The sequence below is a fragment of the Neophocaena asiaeorientalis genome, unplaced genomic scaffold (assembly GCF_003031525.2).
Source record: "Neophocaena asiaeorientalis asiaeorientalis breed wild unplaced genomic scaffold, Neophocaena_asiaeorientalis_V1.1 scaffold171, whole genome shotgun sequence".
Classification (NCBI taxonomy): Eukaryota; Metazoa; Chordata; class Mammalia; order Artiodactyla; family Phocoenidae; genus Neophocaena; species Neophocaena asiaeorientalis.
This window is the reverse complement of record NW_020174013.1, coordinates 1,230,634-1,255,827: the sequence shown is the minus strand read 5'-3', so window position 1 is coordinate 1,255,827 and position 25,194 is coordinate 1,230,634. Positions and strand designations below refer to the sequence as shown.

The 25,194-nt window shown below is 35.7% G+C and overlaps 1 protein-coding gene and 1 pseudogene across 3 annotated transcripts in view; one reads left to right on the top strand and one right to left on the bottom strand.

Annotated features, from left to right (window-relative positions):
• Positions 1-25,194, top strand: part of STRN (striatin) — a 111,480-nt gene that overhangs the window by 51,685 nt on the left and 34,601 nt on the right. The window contains exons 4-10 of one of the 3 annotated variants that reach the window (XM_024753451.1): positions 3,026-3,104; positions 11,360-11,527; positions 13,657-13,792; positions 16,719-16,854; positions 20,606-20,716; positions 23,159-23,245; positions 23,714-23,857. In XM_024753451.1, coding sequence (XP_024609219.1) covers positions 3,026-3,104; positions 11,360-11,527; positions 13,657-13,792; positions 16,719-16,854; positions 20,606-20,716; positions 23,159-23,245; positions 23,714-23,857 — 861 coding nt within the window. The remainder of the gene's footprint in view (positions 1-3,025; positions 3,105-11,359; positions 11,528-13,656; positions 13,793-16,718; positions 16,855-20,605; positions 20,717-23,158; positions 23,246-23,713; positions 23,858-25,194) is intronic. The other 2 variants (XM_024753452.1, XM_024753453.1) reach the window with 2 other exon arrangements.
• LOC112405158 (annexin A2 pseudogene) lies at positions 1,538-2,578 on the bottom strand (annotated as a pseudogene).

Genomic DNA, 25,194 nt, shown 5'->3' with positions numbered 1-25,194 from the left:
TGCTTCCTTGCAATCATCTGGAGCCTAGTCATGATCCAGTGTGGAATAATATAATAAGCAGCAGTCATAGCCTTGCTGTTTTTGTCATATAGCTGGGTTAACTGAGTCAAGACTGAGTGCTTGCTTTCTTTTTCTTTTTCTCTCATTGAAGTATAATTGACTTGCAATATTATATTAGTTTCAGGTATACAACATAGTGGTTTGATATTTTAATATATTACAAAATGATCACCAAGGGAGTTGGATTTTATCTCAGTATAAGAATACACTTTTTAAAAAGAGGGTGAGGATGCATTCTTACTTGGTTTGGCTTAATTTATTTTTTATTAAGGTATAATTTACATACAGTAAAATTCACCTTTTTGGTGTTTTCATAAACACATACAGTCTTGTTACTAATACCCTTTGTAGTTAACCCCTCCTTCCCTACTCTAATCCCCTGGCAACCACTAATATGTTTTCTGTTCCTACAGTTTTGCCTTTTTGAGAAAATCATATCAATTCCAGAATCGTACAGAATGTAGTCTTTTGAATCTAGGGTCTCCCGTTTAGCATTATGCATTTGAGATTCTTATATGTTGCTGTGTGTCGGTAGTTCATTCCTTGTTCTTGTTGAGTAGTATTCCATTGAATGGATGTACCACTCCTTGGTAACATCACTAGCTACCAAAGTAGGCAAAGGCAGTTGAGTATATCTGAGGATGGTGTAGAAATGATTTAGGCTTATTTATTTATTTATTATTTTTTATTTTTGGCTGCATTGGGTCTTTGTTGCTGTGCGCAGGCTTTCTCTAGTTGTGGCAAGCGGGGGCTGCTCGTTTCGGTGCGTGGGCTTCTCATTGTCGTGGCTTCTCTTGTTCCGGAGCACGGGTTTTAGGTGCGCGGGCTTCAGTAGTTGTGACACATGGGCTCAGTAGCTGTGGCTTGCGGGCTCTAGGGCACAGACTCAGTAGTTGTGGCACACGGGCTTAGTTGCTCTGCAGCATGTGAGGTCTTCCCAGACCAGGGCTTGAACCTGTGTCCCCTGCATTGGCAGGTGGATTCTTAACCACTGCGCCACCAGGGAAGTCCTTTATCATCTTTTTGAAAGATTCGGCTTCTACCAAATGATGAATTGAAGCTTTACAGGACCTAGGAGGTTTTCATCTAAAGAATGTCTTAAAAAAAGAATGCTTGAGGTTTTCATTTAATAACTAGTGAAGGAAATAGATTTGGCTTGGGATTATTTCTTTTTTTTTTTTTTTTTACTTGTTCCTAAAGTAAAAATTCAGTTTATTCATGTTTATGACACATTACTCAGAAGGCAAAGTGTTTCACATCATAGATTTCACTTCTAGCTCCTTGGAATGTTCATTTCTTTGACTGTAAAGAGAGACTAGACCGGAAAGCCACGTAATGCTTAGGCAACTAAACTAAGGATGGAGCAGGTGGGGTGGGCAGTGCTAACGTCATCCTCCCAGGGATGGGCACAAGGGGGCTGTTAACCACAAGCTGACTGTGTAGAACTGTTAGCTAGGAGTGCGGAGCAGCCGTCCTGGACCCTCGGGCCATTGTGGGCTTCAGTCATCCCCACCACACAGGTACAGCAACGCTTTCTGGTAGTCGCCCTTGATGTCTTGCTGAATGTAGTAGTACAGGGACTTGCCATACGTTTTCTTGAATTCAGATCTAATTTTCAACATGTCCACTTCACTGTGGTAGATCATGATTCTAATCAGGACCTTATCACGAGTGCCCTTGCCCTTCATGGAGTCGTACAGTCTGTTAGCAAAATACAGGGGCTTGTTCTGAATGCACTGGACTAGGTTCAGGAAGGCATTTTCCAGGTCTCCTTTGACCTCCTTGTTGATGCTCTCCAGCATGTCATAAGGGCTGTAGCTCTTATACCTTTCAAATACTTTCTGGAGGTGGTACACACTCTGCTCGGTCATGATGCTGATCCACTTGGGAACATCAGTTCCTCTCCTCTTCTGCCAGCATCATAGAGATCCCCGGCATCTTGGTCAGTCAGTTCATAATCAATGACAGAGCCATCCTCTGCTCTTCGACCCTTCGATAGGGCAACCATCAGCTTGCGGAAGTCACGAGATGTGTCGGAAATGATATCCTTCTCCAGATTGGTCTTGTACATTTCCTTGTCGATTCCGTTGATTTCCTGCAGCTCCTGGTTGGTCCTTGAGCAGATGAACCTCATCATTCCCCGCCCCTTCATGGAGGCTTTCAGCTTGGAAGCGTCATACTGAGCAAGTGTTTTCAGTAGGCCCAAAATCACTGTTTCCTGGTGGCCGGACAAGGCTGACTTCAGTGCTGTTGCAAGTTCCCTTTTGGTCCTTCTCTGGTAGGCGAAGGCAATATCCTGTCTCTGTTCATTGCTGCGGTAGGTCAAAATGTTGATGATGGTGACCTCATCCACACCCTTAGTCTTGATGGCCATTTCAATGTTCAGAGCATCCCGCTCAGCATCAAAGTTGGTGTACGCTTTGACTGACCCGTATGCACTTGGAGGTGTGGAGTGATCACCCTCCAAGCTGAGCTTGTAGAGAATTTCATGAACGGTAGACATTTTGAAAGAAGCTGGGCCGGCTATGGTGCGCTGCGAGCGTTGCCAGGTGCAGAGCAGGGATTATTTCTTATCTATCTACTCTTTACCAGATCGGCTTTTTTTTTTTTTTGAATCATTGTTCCTGGGCATTTTGTTCTAATTCTGATGTGGTGCTTCATAATACTTTTGACTCTTGACTCAGGACTCTTGATTTGTCCTGAAGGAAGATTCTCAGTTTACCTAAAAATTGGGGAAAAGTCTTTATTTTAGTTCTGACATTCTCAGGGAAATCTAGTAGCAATAATGAATTTATATTAGAGTTTTGTTATGGAAATTAAACTTAAAAACAGAATTTCCATTGTCCTAAAACATACCTTACAGTGTAGTGTTCTTAATCTTATAAATTTTTTGGACATTTTTAATGAATTGAGATACCCTCTAATGTATAAAACGTCAGTTTTTTTATGATTTAATGTTTTCCAGATGAAGGTAATGAAACAGAGGTGCAGCCACAACAAAACAGCCAGTTAATGTGGAAACAAGGTCGACAACTACTCAGACAGTAAGTATCTCATGAAAGTATCTGCTGTGAAAAAGCTTCTTTGAATTACTGTTCCTTTTTCGTATTAAATACTTTTTCCCCTATGGAGGAATTTATTTTTTCATTAAATATTAGTAAGAATTATTAAGAATAAGTTCTCTCTCCATAATTTTAGCTTTATCAGGAAGTGTACAGTTTAAAGCTTCTAATTTATATATGCTTAAATTTAGTTTAAAGAATTCTATATATACCCTTAAAGTTACTCTTTTCCTTGTACCTTGTACACATGAATATACATATGTTTTAATATAAGTCTAATCATGTAATTTTTGTGTTATGTTTTTAAACTTTATTTTAAATAGATGGAAGAACTTCTTGGATTTCCCAAGTTTGTAAATTTTATGCTAACATATAGTTTCTCCTATAAAATGTGAACTTGAGAGTATAAGGAGGGATCAAAGCTAGGTTGAGGTTCAGATGTCAGGCAGTGGGCTAGACTCACTCACCAGCTCAGTGCCTGACCCTTGCATATCACATTTGAAATTGGTATTTTGATTTGTGCCTGACTACAATGAAATTTTCTACCTGGTTTAAACTTTTGCGGTTGCTTGTGAATAGTCTAAACCTGTGGTTTCCAGAGCAGATTGCATGCCAGCCATTTCTTTTGATGATGGGAAGAGAATATTAAAGTGTCTCCTTACATCTATTTTTAATCTCCTCAAAGTGAGAAGGAAATGAGACTTCATTACTATTTATTTATTTATGTTTTAAATTTTATTTTTTTTTTATACAGCAGGTTCTTATTATCTATTTTATACATATTAATGTATATATGTCAATCCCAATCTCCCAATTCATCCCTCCCCCGCCACTTTCCCCACTTGGTGTCCGTACATTTGTTCTCTACATCTGTGTCTCATATTTATGCCTTGCAAACTGGTTCATCTGTACCATTTTTTGAGAATATTGCTGGGTCATATGGTAGTTCTATTTTTAGTTTTTTAAGGAATCTCCATACTCTTCTCCATAGTGGCTGTATCAGTTTACATTCCCACCAACAGTGCAAGAGGGTTCCTTTTTTCCCACACCCTCAGCAGCATTTGCTGTTTCTAGATTTTCGGATGATGCCCATTCTGACCAGTGTGAGGTGATACCTCATTGTAGTTGTGATTTGCATTTCTCTAATGATTAGTGATGTTGAGCAGCTTCTCATATGCCTCTTGGCCATCTGTATGTCTTCTTTGGAGAAAAGTCTGTTTAGGTCTTCTGCCCATTTTTGGAATGGGTTGTTTGTTTTTTTAATATTGAGCTGCGTGGGCTGTTTATATATTTTGGAGATTAATCCTTTGTTGATTTGTTAGCAAATATTTTCTCCCATTCTGAGGGTTGTCTTTTCATCTTGTTTATAGTTTCCTTTGCTGTAAAAAAGCTTTCAAGTTTCATTAGGTCCCATTTGCTTGTTTTTGTTTTTATTTCCATTACTGTAGGAGGTGGGTCAAAGAAGATCTTGCTGTGATTTATATCAACGAGCCTTCTTCCTGTGTTTTCCTGTAGGGGTTTTATAGTGCTGTGTCTTAAATTTAGGTCTTTAATCCATTTTGAGTTGATTTTTGTGTATGGTGTTAGGGAGTGTTCTAATTTCATTCTTTTACATGTAGCTGTCCAGTTTAACCAGTACCACTTATTGAAGAGACTGTCTTTTCTCCATTGTATATCTTTGCCTCTTTTGTCATACATTAGTTGACCATAGGTGTGTGGGTTTATCTCTGGGTTTTCTATCCTCTTCCATTGATCTATATTTCTGTTTTTGTGCCAGTACCATACTGTCTTGATTACTGTAGCTTTGTAGTATAGTCTGAAGTCAGGGAGTCTGTTTCCTCCAGCTCCATTTCTTTCCCTCAAGATTGCTTTGGCTATTTGAGGTCTTTTGTGTCTCCATACAAATGTTAGATTTTTTGTTCTAGTTCTGTAAAAAATGCAATTGGTAGTTTGATAGGGATTGCATTGACTCTGTAGATTGCTTTGGGTAGTATAGTCATTTTCACAATATTGATTCTTCCAATCGAAGAACATAGTATATCTCTCCATCTGTTTGTGTCATCTTTGATTTCTTTCATCAATGTCTTATAGTTTTCTGCATACAGGTCATTTGTCTCCTTAGGTAGGTTTATTCCTAGTTATTTTATTCTTTTTGTTGCAGTGGTGAATGGGATTGTTTCCTTAATTTCTCTTTCTGATATTTTGTTGTTAGTGTATAGGAATGCAAGAGATTTCTGTGCATTAATTTTGTATCCTGCAGCTTTACCAAATTTATTGATTAGCTCTAGTAGTTTTCTGGTGGCATCTTTAGGATTCTGTATGTATAGTATCATGTCATCTGCAAACAGTGACAGTTTTACTTCTTCTTTTCCAATTTGGATTCCTTTTATTTCTTTTTCTTCTCTGATTGCCATGGCTAGGACTTCCAAAACTATGTTGAATAATAGTGGTGAGAGTGGACATCCTTGTCTCGTTCCTGATCTTAGAGGAAATGCTTTCAGTTTTTCACCATTGAGAATGATGTTTGCTGTGGGTTTGTCATATATGGCCTTTATTATGTTGAGGTAGGTTCCCTCTATGCCCACTTTCTGGAGAGTTTTTATCATAAATGGGTGTTGAATTTTGTCAAAAGCTTTTTCTGCATCTATTGAGATTATCATATGGTTTTTATTCTTCAGTTTGTTAATATGGTTTGTCACATTGATTGATGTGCGTATATTGAAGAATCCTTGCATCCCTGGGATAAATCCCACTTGATCATGGTGTATGATCCTTTTAATGTGTTGTTGGATTCTGTTTGCTAGTATTTTGTTGAGGATTTTTGCATCTATATTCATCAGTGATATTGGTCTGTAATTTTCTTTTTTTGTAGTATCTTTGTCTGGTTTTGGTATCAGGGTGATGGTGGCCTCATAGAATGAGTTTGGGAGTGTTCTTCCTCTGCAATTTTTTGGAAGAGATTGAGAAGGATGGGTGTTAGCTCTTCTCTAAATGTTTGATAGAATTCACCTGTGAAGCCATCTGGTCCTGGACTTTTGTTTGTTGGAAGATTTTTAATCACAGTCTCAATTTCAGTGCTTGTGATTGGTCTGTTCATATTTTCTATTTCTTCCTGGTTCAGTCTTGGAAGGTTATACCTTTCTAAGAATTTGTTCATTTCTTCCAGGTTGTCCATTTTATTGGCATAGAGTTGCTTGTAGTAGTCTCTTAGGATGGTTTGTATTTCTGTGGTGTCTGTTGTAACTTCTCCTTTTTCATTTCTAATTTTATTGATTTGAGTCTTCTCCCTCTCTTGATGAGTCTGGCTAATGATTTATCAATTTTATCTTCTTACAGAACCAGCTTTTAATTTTATTGATCTTTGCTATTGTTTTCTTTGTTTCTATTTCATTTACTTCTGCTCTGATCTTTATGATTTCTTTCCTTCTGCTAACTTCGGGTTTTGTTTGTTCTTCTTTCTCTAGTTCCTTTAGGTGTAAGGTTAGATTGTTTATTTGAGATTTTTCTTGTTTCTTGAGGTGAGATTGAATTGCTCTAAACTTCCCTCTTAGAACTGCTTTTGCTACATCCCATAGGTTTTTGGATCGTTGTGTTTTCGTTGTCATTAGTCTCCAGGTATTTTTTGATTTCCTCTTTGATTTCTTCAGTGATCTCTTGGTTATTTAGTAACGTATTGTTTGGCCTCCCTGTGTTTGTATTTTTGCGTTTTTCCCCTGTAACTTATTTCTAATCTCATAGCATTGTGGTCGGAAAAGATGCTTGATATGATTTCAGTTTTCTTAAATTTACCGAGGCTTGATTTGTGACCCAAGATGTGATCTATCCTGGAGAATGTTCCATGTGCACTTGAGAAGAAAGTGTAATCTGCTGTTTTGGGATGGAATGTCCTATAAATATCAATTAAATCTATCTGATCTATTGTGTCATTTAAAGCTTGTGTTTCCTTATTAATTTTCTGTCTGGTTGATCTGTCCATTAGTGTAAGTGAGGTGTTAAAGTCCTCCACTATTATTGTGTTACTGTCGATTTCCTCTTTTATAGCTGTTAGCAGTTGCCTTATGTATTGAGGTGCTCCTATGTTGGGTGCATTTATAATTGTTATATCTTCTTCTTGGATTGATCCCTTGATCATTATGTAGTGTCTTTCCTTGTCTCTTGTAACATTCTTTATTTTAAAGTCTACTTTATCTGATATGAGTTTTGCTACTCCAGCTTTCTTTTGATTTCCATTTGCGTGGAATATCATTTGCATCCCTTCACTTTCAGTCTGTGTGTCCCTAGGTCTGAAGTGGGTCTCTTGTAGACAGCTTATAGATGGGTCTTGTTCTTTTATCCATTCAGCAAGCCTGTGTCTTTTGGTTGGAGCATTTAATCCGTTCATATTTAAGGTAATTATCGATATGTATGTTCCTGTTACCATTTTCTTAATTGTTTTGGGTTTGTTTTTGTAGGTCCTTTTCTTCTCTTGTGTTTCCCACTTAGAGAAGTTCCTTTAGCATTTGTTGTAGAGGTGGTTTGGTGGGGCTGAATTCTCTTAGCTTTTGCTTGTCTGTAAAGGTTTTGATTTCTCCATTGAATCTGAATGAGATCCTTGCTGGGTAGAGTAATCTTGGTTGTAGGTTCTTCCCTTTCATCACTTTAAGTATATCATGCCACTCCCTTCTTGCTTGTAGAGTTTCTGCTGAGAAGTCAGCTGTTAACTTTATGGGAGTTCCCTTGTATGTTATTTGTCATTTTTCTCTTGTTGCTTTGAACAATTTTTCTTTGTCTTTAATTTTTGTCAGTTTGATTACTATGTGTCTCGGCATGTTTCTCCTTGGATTTTTCTTGCCTGTGGCTCTCTGCAATTCCTGGACTTGGGTGGCTATTTCCTTTCCCATATTAGGGAAGTTTTTGACTATAATCTCTTCAGATATTTTCTTGAGTCCTTTGTCTCTCTCTTCTCCTTTGGGGGCCCCTATAATGCGAATGTAGGTGCATTTAATGTTGTCCCAGAGGTCTCTTAGGCTGTCTTCATTTCTTTTCATTCTTTTTCTTTACTGTATTCTGCGGCAGTGAATTCTACCATTCTGTCTTCCAGGTCACTTGTCTGTTCTTCCGCCTCAGTTATTCTGCTATTGATTCCTTCTAGTATGTTTTTCATTTCAGTTATTGTAGTGTTCATCTCTGTTTGTCCTTTAATTCTTGTAGGTCTTTGTTAAACATTTCTTACATCTTCTTGATCTTTGCCTCCATTCTTTTTCTGAGTTCCTGGATCATCTTCACTATCATTATTCTGAATTCTTTTTCTGGAAATTTGCCTATCTCCACTTCATTTCATTGTTTTTCTGGGTTTGTATCTTGTTCCTTCATCGGGAACATAGCCCTCTGCCTTTTCTTTTTCCTTTTTTTTTTTTTTGCGGTATGCGGGCCTGTCGCTGTTGTGGCCTCTCCAGCTGCGGAGCACAGGCTCCGGACACGCAGCCTCGGCGGCCGTGGCTCACAGGCCCAGCCGCTCTGCGGCATGTGGGATCTTCCCGGACCGGGGCACGAACCCGTGTCCCCTGCATCGGCAGGCAGACTCTCAACCACTGCACCACCAGGGAAGCCCCTGCCTTTTCATTTTGTCTGTCTTTCTGTGAATGTGGTTTTCGTTCCACAGGCTGCAGGGTTGTGGTTCTTGCTTCTGCTGTGTGCCCTCTGGTGGATGAGGCTACCTAAGAGGCTTGCACAAGCTTCCTGATGGGAGGGACTGGTGGTGTGTAGAGCTGGGTTTGCTTTGGTGGGAACAACTCAGTAAAACTTTAACCTCCTTGTTTGCTGTTGGGTGGGGTTGCATTCCCTCCCTGTTGGTTATTTGGCCTGAGGTGACCCAGCACTGGAGCCTGCCTGGCTCTTTGGTTGGGCTAAGGGTGGACTCTGGAGGGCTCATGCCAAGGAGTACTTCCCAGATCTTTAGCTGCCAGTGTCCTTGTCCCTGCGGTGAGCCACAGCCACCCCCTGCCTCTGCAGGAAACCCTCCAACACTAGCAGGCAGGTCTGGTTCAGTCTCCTATGGGGTCACTGCTCCTTCCCCCTGGGTACTGACATGCACACTACTTTGTGTGTGCCCTCCAAGAGTGGAGTCTCTGTTTCCTCCAGTCCTGTCGAAGTCCTGCAATCAAATCCCGCTAGCCTTTAAAGTCTGATTCTCTGGGAATTCCTCCTCCTTTCGCTTGACCCCCAGGTTGGGAAGCCTGATGTGGGGCTCAGAATGTTCGCTCCAGTGGGTGGACTTCTGTGGTGTAATTGTTTTCCAGTTTGTGAGTCATCCACCCAGCGGTTGTGGGATTTGATTTTATTGTGATTACGCCCCTCCTACCGTCTCACTGCGGCTTCTCCTTTGTCTTTGGATGTGGGGTATCTTTTTTGGTGAGTTCCAGTGTCTTCCTCTTGATGACTGTTCAGCAGTTAGTTGGGATTCTGGTGCTCTTTGCAAGAGGGAGTGAGCTCACGTCCTTCTACTCCACCATCTTGAACCAGTCGCTCCTCCGGTCTGTTTTTCAAAGTTACTAGATTTTTTTCCAACTTTACTCTGCTTTCCTCATAGTAAGTACAGCGGTGAACCATATAATAAAATTTTATAAACTTGAACCACAGTCATCCCAAAGGCCCTCATGAGCTCCAGTCTCCAGTGAGTTCCGTCTCCAGCTGAATTTAGTCTCCAGAGACTTCATTACTATTTAATAAATGGGTTTTCACTTTGGTCTTAAATGTGATTTATGCAGTTTCCTTTTATAAATAAATAAGTTCTTAAAGTGCTGATTTTGTTTTTTTTTAATGACAAGTGGTTATCATAGTGAGCAATCCAAGAAATATCTTTTAAAAGACTCGTAATCTGCCTCTCAAAGGTGACATTTTATTAATGAATAAGGAAGTAACTATTTAGTAAAGCCAACTTATCTATGGAATGAGCAGTTTTGGAAACGGTTATATGTAATGTGATTTTGTTGCCAAAGTGAGTTATGTATCAAGTATTATTTGTTAAAAATAGAAAAGCATAATACCTTTGTGTTTGTTTGCAAGAACCAACTGATTAAAATCGGGAACTTTTGAAATTTACTATCAAATTTTAATCAAAAATTTTCTATAGATACTGGATAGGATTGAAAAATGAGTACCTTGACTTGATAGGATACATTTATTCCATTTTGGTTACATGTCTTTGTGAGGTATCTCTTTGACCTATAATAACTCTTAATAAAAGTGATCTTAGATCAGACTGGTTATCTTATTGATCTTTGTTTTCTCTTTCATCTCATAGACTTGATACTTACCTCTAAGTTAATGCTTGTAAGTTAATGGTAGACATTTGTCTATCATGTTTATTAATGACATTATTAGTGGCATTTGCCTTTTTCATGTTCTTGCCACTACCACTTTTCATCTTTTTTGGTCATCTTTGTTGTTAATAGATACTGAGCGCCTTCTATATGCCAGACACTGTTCTAGGTGTGTCTCTTTTAGGAGAAGGAAAACTGAGGTTCAGGAGAATTAATGTTACACAGGAAGAAGGTGGAAGAAATGGGCTTTGAACCCAGTTGTAACTCTCCATACAAAGCCTATTCTCTGTTTTCTATGCTGCTGCCTCTCTGCAGCACACACACCCCTGGAGACCCACTCATCTCACATCCCACAATTGAGTTGTGGTCTATTTTTATTTTAGAGTTGTCGTCAGGATAGAAGCTTCCCTTCTGTGGAAGTGCCTCTTTGGAATATACTGTCTTTTTTATGTCATGGAGGAAACCATACATGCTAGAAACTTTGTATGTCATAGAGATATATGCTAGAAACTTTCTCTCTAGATTTCAATTTATCCAATGATAGTTTAATATCGGAAGTGTAAAAAGACTATTGGTTATTGTAGTTACTATTATAAAATAGTAATTCAGTAGAATCTGAGAGTGAGTTTACTCCAGCCCTGCCTAGAAGAAAGAATGTGCCATTAGGTATATTAAGGAATAGCTTCTTCTTATGATAAATGAATGGTGTATTGTATAGTTCTTTGATTTTTCTCAGTGACCATAGAGGCTGGTACTGCAAGCGACAGCTCCATCTGCAGCTGGAAGATTATTTATTAGCAAGTCTTACTAGCATAGTACTGTACTGTTAAGTCTTATGCAGGCATATGAATTTAAAGAAATGTTTTTATTTACATATTCAGTAATAGAATACTGATTCCGATATGACTGAATTGTAAAGATCCTCTTCACACGCAGGTATCTACAGGAGGTGGGTTACACAGATACTATTCTAGATGTGAAATCCAAACGAGTGCGAGCTTTGTTGGGCTTTTCAAGTGATGTCACTGACAGGGAAGATGACAAAAATCAGGACTCAGTTATAAATGGCACAGAGGCTGAAGTTAAAGAGACAGCAATGATTGGGTAAGTATTTTGTCTGGAAAGTGGTTTGGCTGTAGTTTTAGTTCTTATTAATGTTTTTGGCTTATGGGTGACACTTGTGATACTTGTACTTTTAGATACTGCTACAGAAGTAATTTAATGATAAAGTTTAATAAGAAAATTAAAATTTTATTTGGTAGTAGATAACACCATAGGGATTAGCGTTATTATTTATGATTACTTTAAGAATATTTTTATTTAAGATTTTTAAATTGCAATTTATGGATTTAATATAGATTTTAATATCTTGAAGCTCAGTCACTATTAGAACTTCATAAAAGATCTTATTTGGAAATCACTTCAAATCAGTACGAGTGAAATTTCATTCCTGGTGACGCAGAAATCATATAAATACTTAATTCTTTTGATGTAAACCTTTTCTTAACCACTTTCATGTATCTAGTAATGCTGTTACTCATCTTCCCCTTGAAAAGTATCTATTTCAAGTATATATTTTTTAATAGAATGAAGAATTCAGTAGCAGAAATTGTTTTTTGCTTTTTGGATCATGTATCATACAATTATATGTAATTCTGCTTAAAATGAACATGGACAGTTAAATAAGGAGATTCTTCTTTATTGAAAAAAGTTGACATGATTCTTAAAGAAATAAAAAGCTAAATTCTTAAAGAAATAAAAAGCCAAAGATTCTTTGAAAGTCCGAGTATGATGTTACTTTATTTTAATTCATGTTTAGGCTGGAAGGATGGTTTTAATTGAGCTCTATACATTTTCTAGTGAGGACATAGTTTCTGTTATTTGGAACATAAACTAAAATTATGGGGTTTAGGTAAAGGTTTAAAAATACGACTTTTATGAACAAATGTCACTGGAGCCTTCTTAAATGTATTCATTAATAGTTAAGACTATATAACTTGTTTTAATAAATGTAAGATGTAGATTCTTTGTGTGGAAATAGACAATGTAGGCATTAATCCTGGTTATATTTTTACCTAATGAATTAGCTCAAATTATTATAAAGACCCTCAGGAAAGACCACTCTAGTTGTCTTGTGTTTTGGCCTTGACCTCTCTTTTGAAACTGATAAAGGTATTATTCTGAATCTGACTTCTATAGGGATGGAGCGTAGGTTGGAAAAAAACAAAAACGTAGCTCTGAGCAGATTTGAAATTTAAGATTTATCTGTTTTGAGAATTTTGCCCATAGTTGTGGCTAAATTTTTTCAGGAAAATGTCTTCTTATCTATAACATTTCCTAATGAGAGAAATCATTCTGTTCTGGCCATTAAGAAATTTTTTGTTAAAATTCTTTAGAGGGAACTAAAATAAAATCTTAACATATTTGAAAAGTCAATCGTTTCGAAAAGGTTTAACCAACAGGATCAAGTTTTGTAGTAATATTAATTTGACTAAAATATTGTTTTTAGTAACTTTATGCACACTTTGCTTTTTTCAACTCTTTAACTGTTCAGAAATGCAAGATTGCATCAGAGAAAAATGATGTGTTTACTAGTTATTTTCTTAGTTATGGAAACTTCTGTGTCAGAGGAAGAGTTGCAGAGAGGAAAAGAAATAGAAAAAAAACAGGTAGAGATAATAAGAAAAATATTTTTAAAAGAAATGCATTAAGGTTGGCTTAAAAATCAACATAATAGTGGATCAGAAGGGGGAGTTCTTTATATTGGATTGCCATTAATCTAAGTAGTAGATATGATTGCAAAGTACTTTTAAAAAAGTAGGCAGGGCTTCCCTGGTGGCGCAGTGGTTGAGAGTCTGCCTGCCAATGCAGGGGACACGGATTCGTGTCCCGGTCCGGGAAGATCCCACATGCCGTGGAGTGGCTGGGCCCGTGAGCCATGGCCGCTGAGCCTGCGCGTCTGGAGCCTGTGCTCCGCAACGGGAGAGGCCACAACAGTGAGAGGCCCACGTACCGCAAAAAAAAAAAAGAGTAGGCACTTCCTTCCTATATTGCTTTTCCAGTTAAAATCCATGGAAATGTAATAGATAAGAATCAAGAATCAATGTAGATCATAATATGATTTGGGGGTGTCATAATACAATATAAACAGAAGTTAGTGCTGTATATCATGGATTAATTCTTATGTCGAGTTTAAAAAATTAACTGAGCAAGGTGTATATGTTTTAAACCAGAAAATCTGAGTTAACAGATTCTGCCTCCGTGCTGGATAATTTTAAATTCCTTGAAAGTGCAGCTGCAGATTTCAGTGATGAAGATGAAGATGATGACATTGATGGAAGAGAGAAAAGCATCATTGATACTTCAACGGTGAGTTGAATAACTCAGATATAAATATTTTTAGGGACCATTATGCATACTTTAATCCATACCCTTCAACTTCAACCCTTAACTTTGTTTTTCCATAAAAAAAAAAGTTTGGGGAAATTTAATCTAAATTCCCCATAAATTTGGGGAAATTTAATCTATATTCCCCATAAGTTTGGAGAAATTTAATCTAAAAGTTTTTGTATTGATTTCAAATTCAAGACTTTTTAGTATAGCAGCTTTTTCTTATGGGCCTTCATTCATTAGCTTTTTGTTAATTCATTAAACATTTCAACATTTTTGTAGGGTTAGTGAACATGGTAAATGTGTGTTATAACAATGCATTGTTTTTGGTGCTATAAGACAATAGAACTGACAGACCCATTATGGTGCCTGATGGTGACTGGCGTCAACTCTAATCGGTGTGGTATTTGTTTCTCATGTCAGGGTTGCTTTGGTAGGCAAGTTCTACACGTTTTCAGAACTCTTCCATTAGATTTCTCCAAACTTGTTTAGGGTTATTCTGTGGTTTTGTTTAGATTTTTGTAAGTTTACTGTTTCCATGGTAGAGTCCTGGAATAAGAGGTATCTAAATTCTCCCTTCTCTTCCCTTCTTTATTCTATTCTCTTCTACCCTCTCCCCTTTTTAACCTCTCCCCTCTTTTCTTTCTCTCTTCATATTCCCTCTTCTCCTTCCTTCTCTGTCTTTCTCCTTCTCCTTCTTTTAAGTAAGAGATGAGGGTGTGCTTCTCTGTTTAGGAGAGTGTTCACATTTCCTCCTTCACATTTATTTAAGAAGAGGGAGGAGAAAGTAAGGTAGTGTAAATAAAGCAGACTGGAACGAGTCAAAGCCTTGGGCTAAAGTCCCAGTTCTGTCACTAATTATCTGTGCTTCTTAATCCTTCAGGCTTAGTTTTTCAGTTTGTAAAATGGGGATTCTAATAAATAACCATCTTATCCCCAGAGTATTTTGTGAGGAATAAATGAAACACTATGTATGAAAATGATATGTTTAACTATAAAGTGCTTTCTAAGTGTAATTTCTCTGTTCTCTTTATGTCCTCTGCTTTCATCAGAGACACTCAATTTACTACTTCCTGATTAATGTTTCCCTGGGCCACTATTCGGTAGTACTGTGCTAATACAGCCCTGCCATGGATATTGTTTGAACTTCACATAGTTACTCCCTCTTTTTATTATTCAAACAAGTAGTTATAGCACATGTTTAAATATACTGTAGTAAAAGAAAATGCCGAAACTTGTATGATAACTTTTCTCTGTCGTAATCATTTGGAAATTCTGTGCTGACTTGTGATTTCTATGGGATGACTGTACTGAGATACTATTTTTCCATCAGAATACGTTATTCATAACTCAGTGGTTAAATAATAGCTAATTATGATGCTTTAAGTTTTGTTGTTAGTCGTTATATCAGTGTAAATATTAAAAAATCTATAAGCTGTTTATTATAACTATCAAGTGTGGTCTTAATAGAAATTCCTAACTGTAAACTGGTTTCTTTTTAAATAATCGAATTCATAAATATCTTGACCTCCAGTTAGTGCAGATCATAGCAATTCTGTGACCAAGCAATGAAGGCACAGCTAATATAAGCATACTTAACCCCATTTAAATATTGGACCCAAAAATTTTTCTAGTTTTTCCTTTAGAAAAATATTTCTAAACAAATAATTGGTTTCTTTATAATAGTTTTGCTAATTTTTATTATATATTACATTGATTTTCACAGCTGCAGTATAATAGCTACATGCCAAAAGACTTTAAAAATCTAACTCTATGTAGCAATGTATAAGCAGGACTTAGAAGATTTATTGCAGTGCTGTATAGAGAGAGAATGGCTGAAAATTGTGCTGTTAAAATGTTTAGTAGAACAAGCAGATTCTTAAAATGTTATTTTATTTCTTTAATCAAAAATAGTTCAATAGATTCAACTAAGAAAATACAGAAACATAAGGCTCTTAGTAGCTGTTGGTTGTGTTAAGTCTATTTTCTACAGGCATTTTCTTCAAAAAGCTACATATGTTCATTGTCCTTTCTTGTTCTTTGCCCTGTATTGGAGTTTGATTTTTCTTTGCATTACACTCTGGGTCATTTTCCTCCTCCCCATCTCCTTCTCTTTTCTCATGTTTGATCTCTTCACCTTATGATTCCAGAGATATTTCTAAATGTATAAAAATGAGACATAATGGCCCTTGTCAGATTTGCTATTAAATCTAGATTATGTCTCTAAAAGATCAATATTTGAAGAAAACTTTGAATATATAGACAATTATTAGAGGAAATTGATGCAAGGTTGGGACAGTAGAAATAATAATGGGCATTGTTCCCCCTGCCCCACAGAATACCTTCTCAATCTTGTGGCATGCATTTCTGAGTTTGTAGCTTTTGTGATTTTAGCTTTTGTAAGGGAATGATATACTAGAGTTAAAATTTATCATGGTTATATTCTGAAAAACTCTTGCAATGTTTTATGAAGTATTTCTTTCTTTGGTTAGATTAGAATATCTGCTCGCTGCACAGACTGCATCCAAGAAATGTAAGATTTGGTTGTGGTTCTCATAGTACAGTATGTCAGGGACATTTTTCCTCTATCTGTAATTTAAATGCATGTCTTATATTCCAGTGTTTTCAATATATGATTCCATTTGTTTATTTAAAACAAACAAGCCATCATTTAACAAAGTTTAAATCACTACTTTAAAATATATAATGTATATCTTTTTAAAATGACATCTGTATTTTCTACTGAATTGGATAGGTATTACAGTTATTTAACACAACAAAGATGCATTTTCTGAAGAAAATAATTGGGTTTTCTCATTCAGTGGTAAAAGGATATTGTCTTCTTTACTTAAATTAATCCCATAATATATCCTAATATTTTAATTCAGCATGTTTTTTTCATTAGATTGTTAGGAAAAAAGTATTGCCTGATAGCAGTGAAGATCGAGATACAAAAGAAGCTCTAAAGGAGTTTGACTTTTTGGTTACATCAGAAGAAGGAGACAATGAATCCAGAAGTGCAGGCGATGGAACAGACTGGGGTAAGGAAGCATACTGGATCCAACTAGAGATGTTATGTAGATGAACGAAACTAATATTTTACTAGGAGGGCAACATCTTGAAGAACATTTTAAATCTCTTGTAATGTTGAAATGTTGAACATTCTGTGGACTCTTTTCTATTGTCACCTTTTTTCCAGGGTATGTGTGTGTGTGCTTAAAGAAGGTTGTACAACTAGTTACCTCATCTTTTAACATAAGCAATACAGTATGAAAATAATTTGAATTCATATATAGAATGTTCTCTGTTTTCTACCTAGACAGTAGAACTTGCAAATATAGATTTTGTGGAAATTGAGTATGAGAATGTAGTAGAGGATTTTAGAGATCTCATCTCTGGCGTTTTCTGTGCAAAAAGAAGTATAAGTTAAAAAGTTGTAGTTATTCATTCATTTTAGTCAAGTTTCATCATTTTGTACAAGGCATAGAATTTTTTTGCACAAATGGTTCTAAACAAATTTAATATTTTAAACATCTAGTAAGAGTTCAAACAAGTATTTTAGGGAAAACTTCTACAGCACAGATCATTCTAGGCGTTTGGAAATGAATTGTCCTATCAGTAAGGTAGGATTGTGATAAATTCTTCAAAAGTGATCAGTTCTGTCAGGTGTGTGTATGTGTGTGTGTGTGAGAGAAGGAGAGAGACAGACAGAGAGAAGGCATGTAGATACTGAGAATGAGAAAATTTTCTTCTGAGGTTGAAGAATTCCAGGATTCCCTTGGCTTACAGTCTATGTACTTTAAAGACAGATAAGGTTAGGGAAACAGTAACTATCTTAATTTTTCCTTGAGGCTTTACCTTCAGGGACTCTGATAGCAATAATGCCACTTCTTTTCCTTTTTTTGTGGTAAATATTTGAAGAATTATTTGGGATAATTACTTAGTCATTGAAGAATATAATGGCTATTTAGTGACTGGCTTTTTCTTTTTCCCCAACAGAACAAAGTTTGGAAACCAGGGGAAGTTAAAGTAAAACGAATCTCTCTCCTGTCTTATTCCTTACTGAGCTTATGTATCAAGTTATTTAGATATTTTAGGCAACAATTCTTCCAATATAGTTAGATCCACCGTGCTACACTGAGGTCATTCTCTGAGGAGTCACACATCTGTATAAATGATAGTTGGCCTTTTCTTTGCCAGTCTTATTGCAAGGGTAATTGGGATTCATTTTTCTCCAAAGACAGCTGCATTGTCCCTTCATAACTTCCTTTGCTTTAAGGTGTGAGTCATGGCCCAGAGTATTATGTGATACAGGTCTGTAACCTGCTATGAATTTACTGGTGAAAATGAGTGACTGTTCCCACATCTGAGCTGTCTCACTCTTTAGTAGTGTCTTGGACATTTCTGTTTATGAGTATGAGTGAATGGAATTTTTCAGTTGACTGAAGGTTTCTTTACCAGAAGTTTGGCCTTGTATGTGTTAAGGATTTTATAATTCAAATTCAAGTCATTTCACTTTTAATCAATTAACAAAACTAGATTGCAAATCCTGTTTAGTTGAATGGGCATTTAAATCACTTTAAGGGCTTCCTTTATCTGTTCCTCATACCCCTAAAAAAAGTTACTGTGCTTATGCTAAGAATCTCCTTAGTTTCTCACAAGCAAATAGATTTTACCACAGTTCTCCTGTGATCTTCCGTTACTGTTGTTATCAGTATGACACCTAGTTAAGAGTATGATATAGCTAAATTTTTACTTTAAAAAACTGAAGACATTCTAGGATGCAAGAGCCAACTCAGTTTAATTTATTATTAAGATGTGATTGATGAAAATTTAAAAATTGTTAGACTTTCTGAAAAACGTAGACTGTTTCTACTGTTGTTAGTAGAATATGTTGGTAGTTAGATCTATAAAAATGTTTAGCCTATAAAAACTCAATAAAAATGTTGAGTTTATATTCAGAGACCCAATTATCTGTTTTTTAAACTGTGGATTGAAACTTGTTAAAAATAGACAGATTTCTGTTTATTCTGGTTCATTTTGGTTTATTCCAATCACTGAACAAATATTGATCACGTGCCTTCTATGTATCAAGTCTTCTAGGTGAAGATCCCTACCCCTGTGGTCCTACATTCTACTAACAGGATATAGCAGTAAGAGACAAACATGATAAATGACATAGTATGTCAGAATATGATAAATGCTATGGGAAATAGAAAACAGTAGAACAGAGTAAGTGGGATAGAGAGTGCTGGGGTCAGGGTCAGGTGGAGTGGGACAGGTTACAATATGAAATAGATTGGTCATGGTAAGGCCCATTGAGAGGGTAACATTTGAACAAAAGACAACATTGATGAGGGAGTTAGCCACATGGTATCCAGGGAAGGAGTGTTCAAGAAGAAGAAAACCAGAGCAAATGCCCTAAGATAGCCGTAGCCCTGGTATGCTTGAGGACTTCAAAGAAGCTAGAGTGGCTGGAGCAGAGTGATTCTGACGGGAATGTAGTAAGAAATGATCAAATCAAGTGGAGCTATGTAGACCACTGGTGAGATGGGGAACCATGGGAAGGATTTGAGCTGGAAAGGTGACATGATCCAGCTTTTGTTTTAAAGCATCACTTTGGCTGCTGTGTTGAGAATAGACTACCCAGGGCAATCAGTGTTGGCCATAGACTTGGAGGGGAGAGTGGGAAAACATTTGCAGTAATTCTAGCAAGAGACAGAGGTTAGGGAAGTAGTGGATTTGCTGAGAAGTGGTCAGATTCTGGGTGTGTTTTAAAGGTAGAGAAAACGGTATTTCCTGAAATATTTGATGTGGGGTTTGGAAGAAAGGGAGATTTTTGGTCTGATCACATGGAAGTCTGGAATTGCCTTCAGATAAGATGGGGAACCCTGTAGATGGAACAGATTGGATGGGGAAGATTGAGAATTTGGTTTTTGTATGTTTGGTTTGAGTTGTGACTTCCTAATAGAAATATAGAGTAAGCAATTGGGTATATGTATGAGTCTTGAATTCAAGTGAGTGTTCTAAGCTAACACTTATATAACATTATATGCATATAGTAAATTATATTATAGTAAGTATAAAATATATAACATATTTACTCTTTAAATTTTCTACTCCTGAAATAGTGAAAATTACTGATTGAATTTCTTTTTTACTAGAAGCTCAGTTTCCTGATTTAAATATTTTAAAATTAACAGGTCACTTAATTGTTTTAAATATTGAATGCTGGGTTGATTAATAAGTTTACAAAGTGCTATTTATAAAGCCTATAAAATAAAAATGATCATTTGCTGATAAACACATGCCAAAAATATACAATTTTTGAAATGAAAAGATCATTGAAGACTATTTTGTACAAATGCGTAATCTTCTTTCATTACATAACTTAATAAGAAATGGGTTTTTTGTGAGTCAATCCTAATGAAATTCAGAAAATGGGATGAAAATGAGGGGTTCTTGAATATGGACTTTTGGGGCTTAATATACTATAAGTAGCTCAAATCTTGCAGAGTTTTTTTTTTTTCTATGTCTATTTCAAGAGAGATTTGATATTATTACCTAGGAAATTGAATTGATTACTTGTTTCTTGGATATTATATTTTATGTGACATGTATCTATCTAATGAATAAGTAATGACCTTAAAATTAGTGCTACTATGAAGAAAATGGTTGTTATGTCCATCCATTGACATAACAGTGAATTTACTATTCACTGTTCAATATTTTATTGAATATTGTTCAATATTTTATTGAAAAAGGCTGTTTCATTTGTTTCACTCTGTTTAGAAAAGGAAGACCAGTGTCTCATGCCTGAAGCTTGGAATGTGGACCAGGGAGTAATTACCAAACTCAAGGAACAATACAAAAAGGAGAGAAAGGGGAAAAAGGGGGTGAAGAGTAAGTGGAAAACATTGTATCTATAAATCGTACCTCTTTCATATCCCCCAATTTTTTTCTCCAATGTTTTCCTAAAACTACTTACTCTTTTTCTTTTCTGCTCCTGACCTCTTTCCTTTTCACTTGTTCTCAGGGGTTGAAATTAAATGGTTAGCTGTTTGATTATGAACTTTAAAAAAAAAGGCTGTGCGTATAATTATGGAATTATAATATATTCCAGTAATAAATCCAGAGTGTCATGAGTATGTGGAACTATGTTTTCACACATATTGATCATTTGATTTTTAAAATTAGATGTGCTTAATTACAGTAATGGTTTTTCACTGTTGACAATTTTAAATCTCGTTGAGTGTGACTGATACTCTGACAAGCCACCAAAATTATTATAATTTTAAGTCTTGGAGACAGAAAGAAAGTTAATTTCTACCCCTGAATATTCTATGTGTTCATAACACACAGTTCATTTGCTCTCATCACTATATTCTATACAGGGCACAGAGTCAGATACACAACTTTTTTTAAGTATTTATTTTTCTAATTTAAATTTTTGGCCAATTTCATTTGTAATATTACCAATTAGGTTTGTTTTTTTTTTTTCAACAAAATGAGTGCCACATCAAAAATGGAAGTTAAAATGAAATTTCTAGCCCTATGAATCATATCTATATAACTTATTCAAATTATTAATAAAGTTTAACAATAGATCTAGTTAAGTATTTAAAATAGAAATACAAAAGCTTTCAAACATCCCTGAAAACCATCTTAAACACCTTTTTAGGAGAGCAAGGCTGAACTATCTATCTCCTTGTGTTACCACTGTTATTGACAGTATGGACATGGGTCTCCCTTTTATGGCAATAGGAATTTCATCCTTTGGGATATTAAAGTAGTGTAAAGTAGGATTAAAATCCAACTTGAGTGAAGCATGTGTTTAAAATTGCAAAAGGCTGGAAGGATATGCCTTTTCTTTTTCTCTTTTTATAGTGATGCTAGGGATTATCAAAGACCAGTCATTCTTTTACAATCTAGTAGTTACTGATAAATACTAAATCATTATTTAAAATATCTTAGAATTTACAAGTATTTAGCTTTAATGGATAAAAAGTCAGTGGCCATTATTGACGTTAGTACTGTACCAACCATTATGTAACTGAGAGATAATGACATTTGATGCCTTCTCAATGTAAATTAAATCCAAGTGAGGAAGGTTTAATATTAAAACATAAGAACGTTTTATACTTTTTATTAAAAAATAAATGTAAATTGATACAGCCACTATGGAGAACAGTATGGAGGTTCCTTAAAAAACTAAAAATAGAACTACCATACAACCCAGCAATCCCACTACTGGGCATATACCCTGAGAAAACCATAATTCGAAATGAGTCATGTACCACAATGTTCATTGCAGCTCCATGTACAATAGCCAGGACATGGAAGCAACCTAAGTGTGTCTATTGTAAAGCAATTATACTCCAATAAAAATGTTATTAAAAAAGGACAAAATAAGCATTCTCAGAAGAACAAAAAAAAATACTGATAAAAATTTAATCTTAAACAATAGTGAGACATGGTTTGTTATGGCTTTTCAGAGCCATGATAAAAGCAGTTAAACTGAAATTTTAAGGAATATTTGTCATACACAAGAAATAAGGAGAATATTTTAATCGTCAGATTGACTTAAAGTTGATATATTTAAGCCATTATGCTACAATAATGAATGTCTTAAAATGTAAAAGATCTTTGAGTTGGAAAAGTATCCAGGACTTATGTAGAATCCATCTACTATTATATTTATTATTAGGTTCTTGTCAAATATCAAGGCATCACTATAGTTGGAATTTAGCATTTAAGGTCTAAAACTGCACCATTTGACTGGAACAGTATTCCTGCTAATAGAAGCTATTGGGTTTCCTGGACCTGGGGATCTTGATCACTATTCAGGCATATGGCACGTAGCTTTTTAGTATGGTGAAGAAAAATGATTCTTTAGGAGGAGAAATTTTAATGTCTTTCACTGAAGAGAGAGGGACTGTAGACTGATGTTCAGCACATTTTGTTTATCATCATCAGTTCAGGTTATCTTGATAAAATGATAGTCTGGGAACGAGTGAAGACAAGATTAAAACAGAACTGGAAGACTTAAAATGAAAATAGAACTGAAGGAAAGCTTTGAATTGATATATGGAGCATTAATTTATAAACCACCATGGGTATTTTTAAAATTGAACTGTTACCCATTGGAAGAAGTTGAGTCTTTTTAATATGGTCTAGTAGAAATATTTCCAGTCAAATTGTGTTCTTCAATCATACTGTCTTAGAATATATTTCTAGGTAGTAGTTAAAATTGCTTAAAAATAGTTGTATTCTTTGCTGGTATAGGAAAAAAAACATAATGGACTATGGGTAAGATTTTCCCATTCTTAATTAAACTTACAACAGGAAAAACTACTGAAGATCTGTTTCAGCCTCTATCCTATATAAAACAATCAAAACAGGGATGTGGGAGAATGCAGCATCAAAGTACAGGTAAGTAATTGGCAGGGCGTGATACTTCACCTCAAATACCATAGCTTCAGGACGTAAGGCAATGAATGCAACTTAATATAAACAAACAAAAAAGAATGTGATTGTTTAATTCAACGTACGCAGTAGCTTCACAGTCTGTGGCATCTGTCTGCGTTTAGAGCGGTATACAAGGATTATAGAATGATATTATTTTTAATGGTCCAAATTGCACAAGAGCATTTTTCATGCAAGTAGTGATGTTATTCCATTAGCTTAATCTAAAAAATATGTAAGACACAATTTTTTTCAAGAAATAATAAACTTTTAAAATAATTTGAAAACTTAGAAAATAATTACTTTTTAATATAATATAGTAGGGTAGTTTTAAAGGTGAATGTTGGCAGATGTAAGGTTTATGACTCCATTTTGATGCAGTTGGATAATTCTATTTCCTCTTTTTTGTTCTCTCCCTCCCTTTTTGGGGGCTAGGGCCCAATAGGTCAAAACTGCAAGATATGCTTGCTAATTTGAGAGATGTTGATGAACTTCCCTCATTGCAGCCATCTGTGGGTTCACCTTCCAGACCCAGCAGCTCCAGGCTTCCTGAACATGAAATAAATAGGGCAGATGAAGGCAAGTATTTTAGACACTAGAGCACAAAAAGCACTTGGATGTACTTATATAAATTATTAGAAAGGGCTCTCTAAGAGAAGAATTTTATTCTACAAATGTTTGAACTACGTAGTACTCCCCATATGTAGGCTTTCTTACATTCAAGGGGGTTTGATTCCAACTGTCATCTCTAAGATTTGAAAAAGATGTATAAACTTAAAAATCAACTCTAAATTATAGTTTAGAATATCCCCTAGTGCCACAGAAGCCATGTATTTGGTGTGTACACAGGTAGTTCTAATTATACCATTCCAACAATGAGAAAATTACTTTAAATTATTATTACTATAAATAGTAAATGTTTACTTTGAGACTCACATAAATATTTTTAAATATTTAAGCAATTTATCATTTACAAATGAAAAAGGGAAAAAAGACACCTGAAGGTCTAGTCACATTTTCTACTTTCTGTTTTTTCTTGTTCTCTTTCAGTCCTTGTCTATGTGCATATACTTTTTGCAGAGTTATAGTCACCATGTAGAATAATTCAATTTTATTTATTTGTATGAAATCATAAAAATAATCTTCATAATTGTAATTTTAAGATTATTCTATTTTAGACTTTATTCTTAACCATTCCCCCCTTCTAAAATAATTATATATGTGTGTGTGTGTGTGTATATATATATATATATATATATATATAATTTTATTTATGTATTTATTTTTGGCTGCATTGGGTCTTCGTTGCTGTGCACAGGCTTTCTCTAGTTCTGGCAAGCAGGGGCTACTCTTCACTGTGGTGTGCAGGCTTCTCATTGCGGTGGCTTCTCTTGTTGTGGAGCACGGGCTCCAGGCACACGGGCTCAGCAGTTGCAGCACGTGGGCTCAGCATTTGTGGCTCACGGGCTCCAGAGCGCAGGCTCGGTAGTTGTGGCGCACGGGCTTAATTGCTCCACGGCATGTGGGATCCTCCCGGACCAGGGCTCAAACCCATGTCCCATGCATTAGCAAGTGGATTCTTAACCACTGCGCCACCAGGGAAGTCCGCCCCTTTTGGATATTTAGGTTGTTCCCAGTTTTTTACAGTACAGTCTTATGGTATATAAATACAGTTTTCTGTCTTTTAAGTTCTGATGTATCTATTTATAAATGTATATGTGTAAATTGATTTTAAAATATATATATTTACATTAGCTGAAAGTCCAGAATGACATAAAAGTAATCTTAATGAATATACTTCAAATTTTATTTTTTAAAATTTCCTTGAATTTAAGTATTGTAATTATTTGCAGTGGATATGCCTCTTCACATTATTATTTAATGAACAAAACAACCTGGGAAAAAGCCACAGAAAA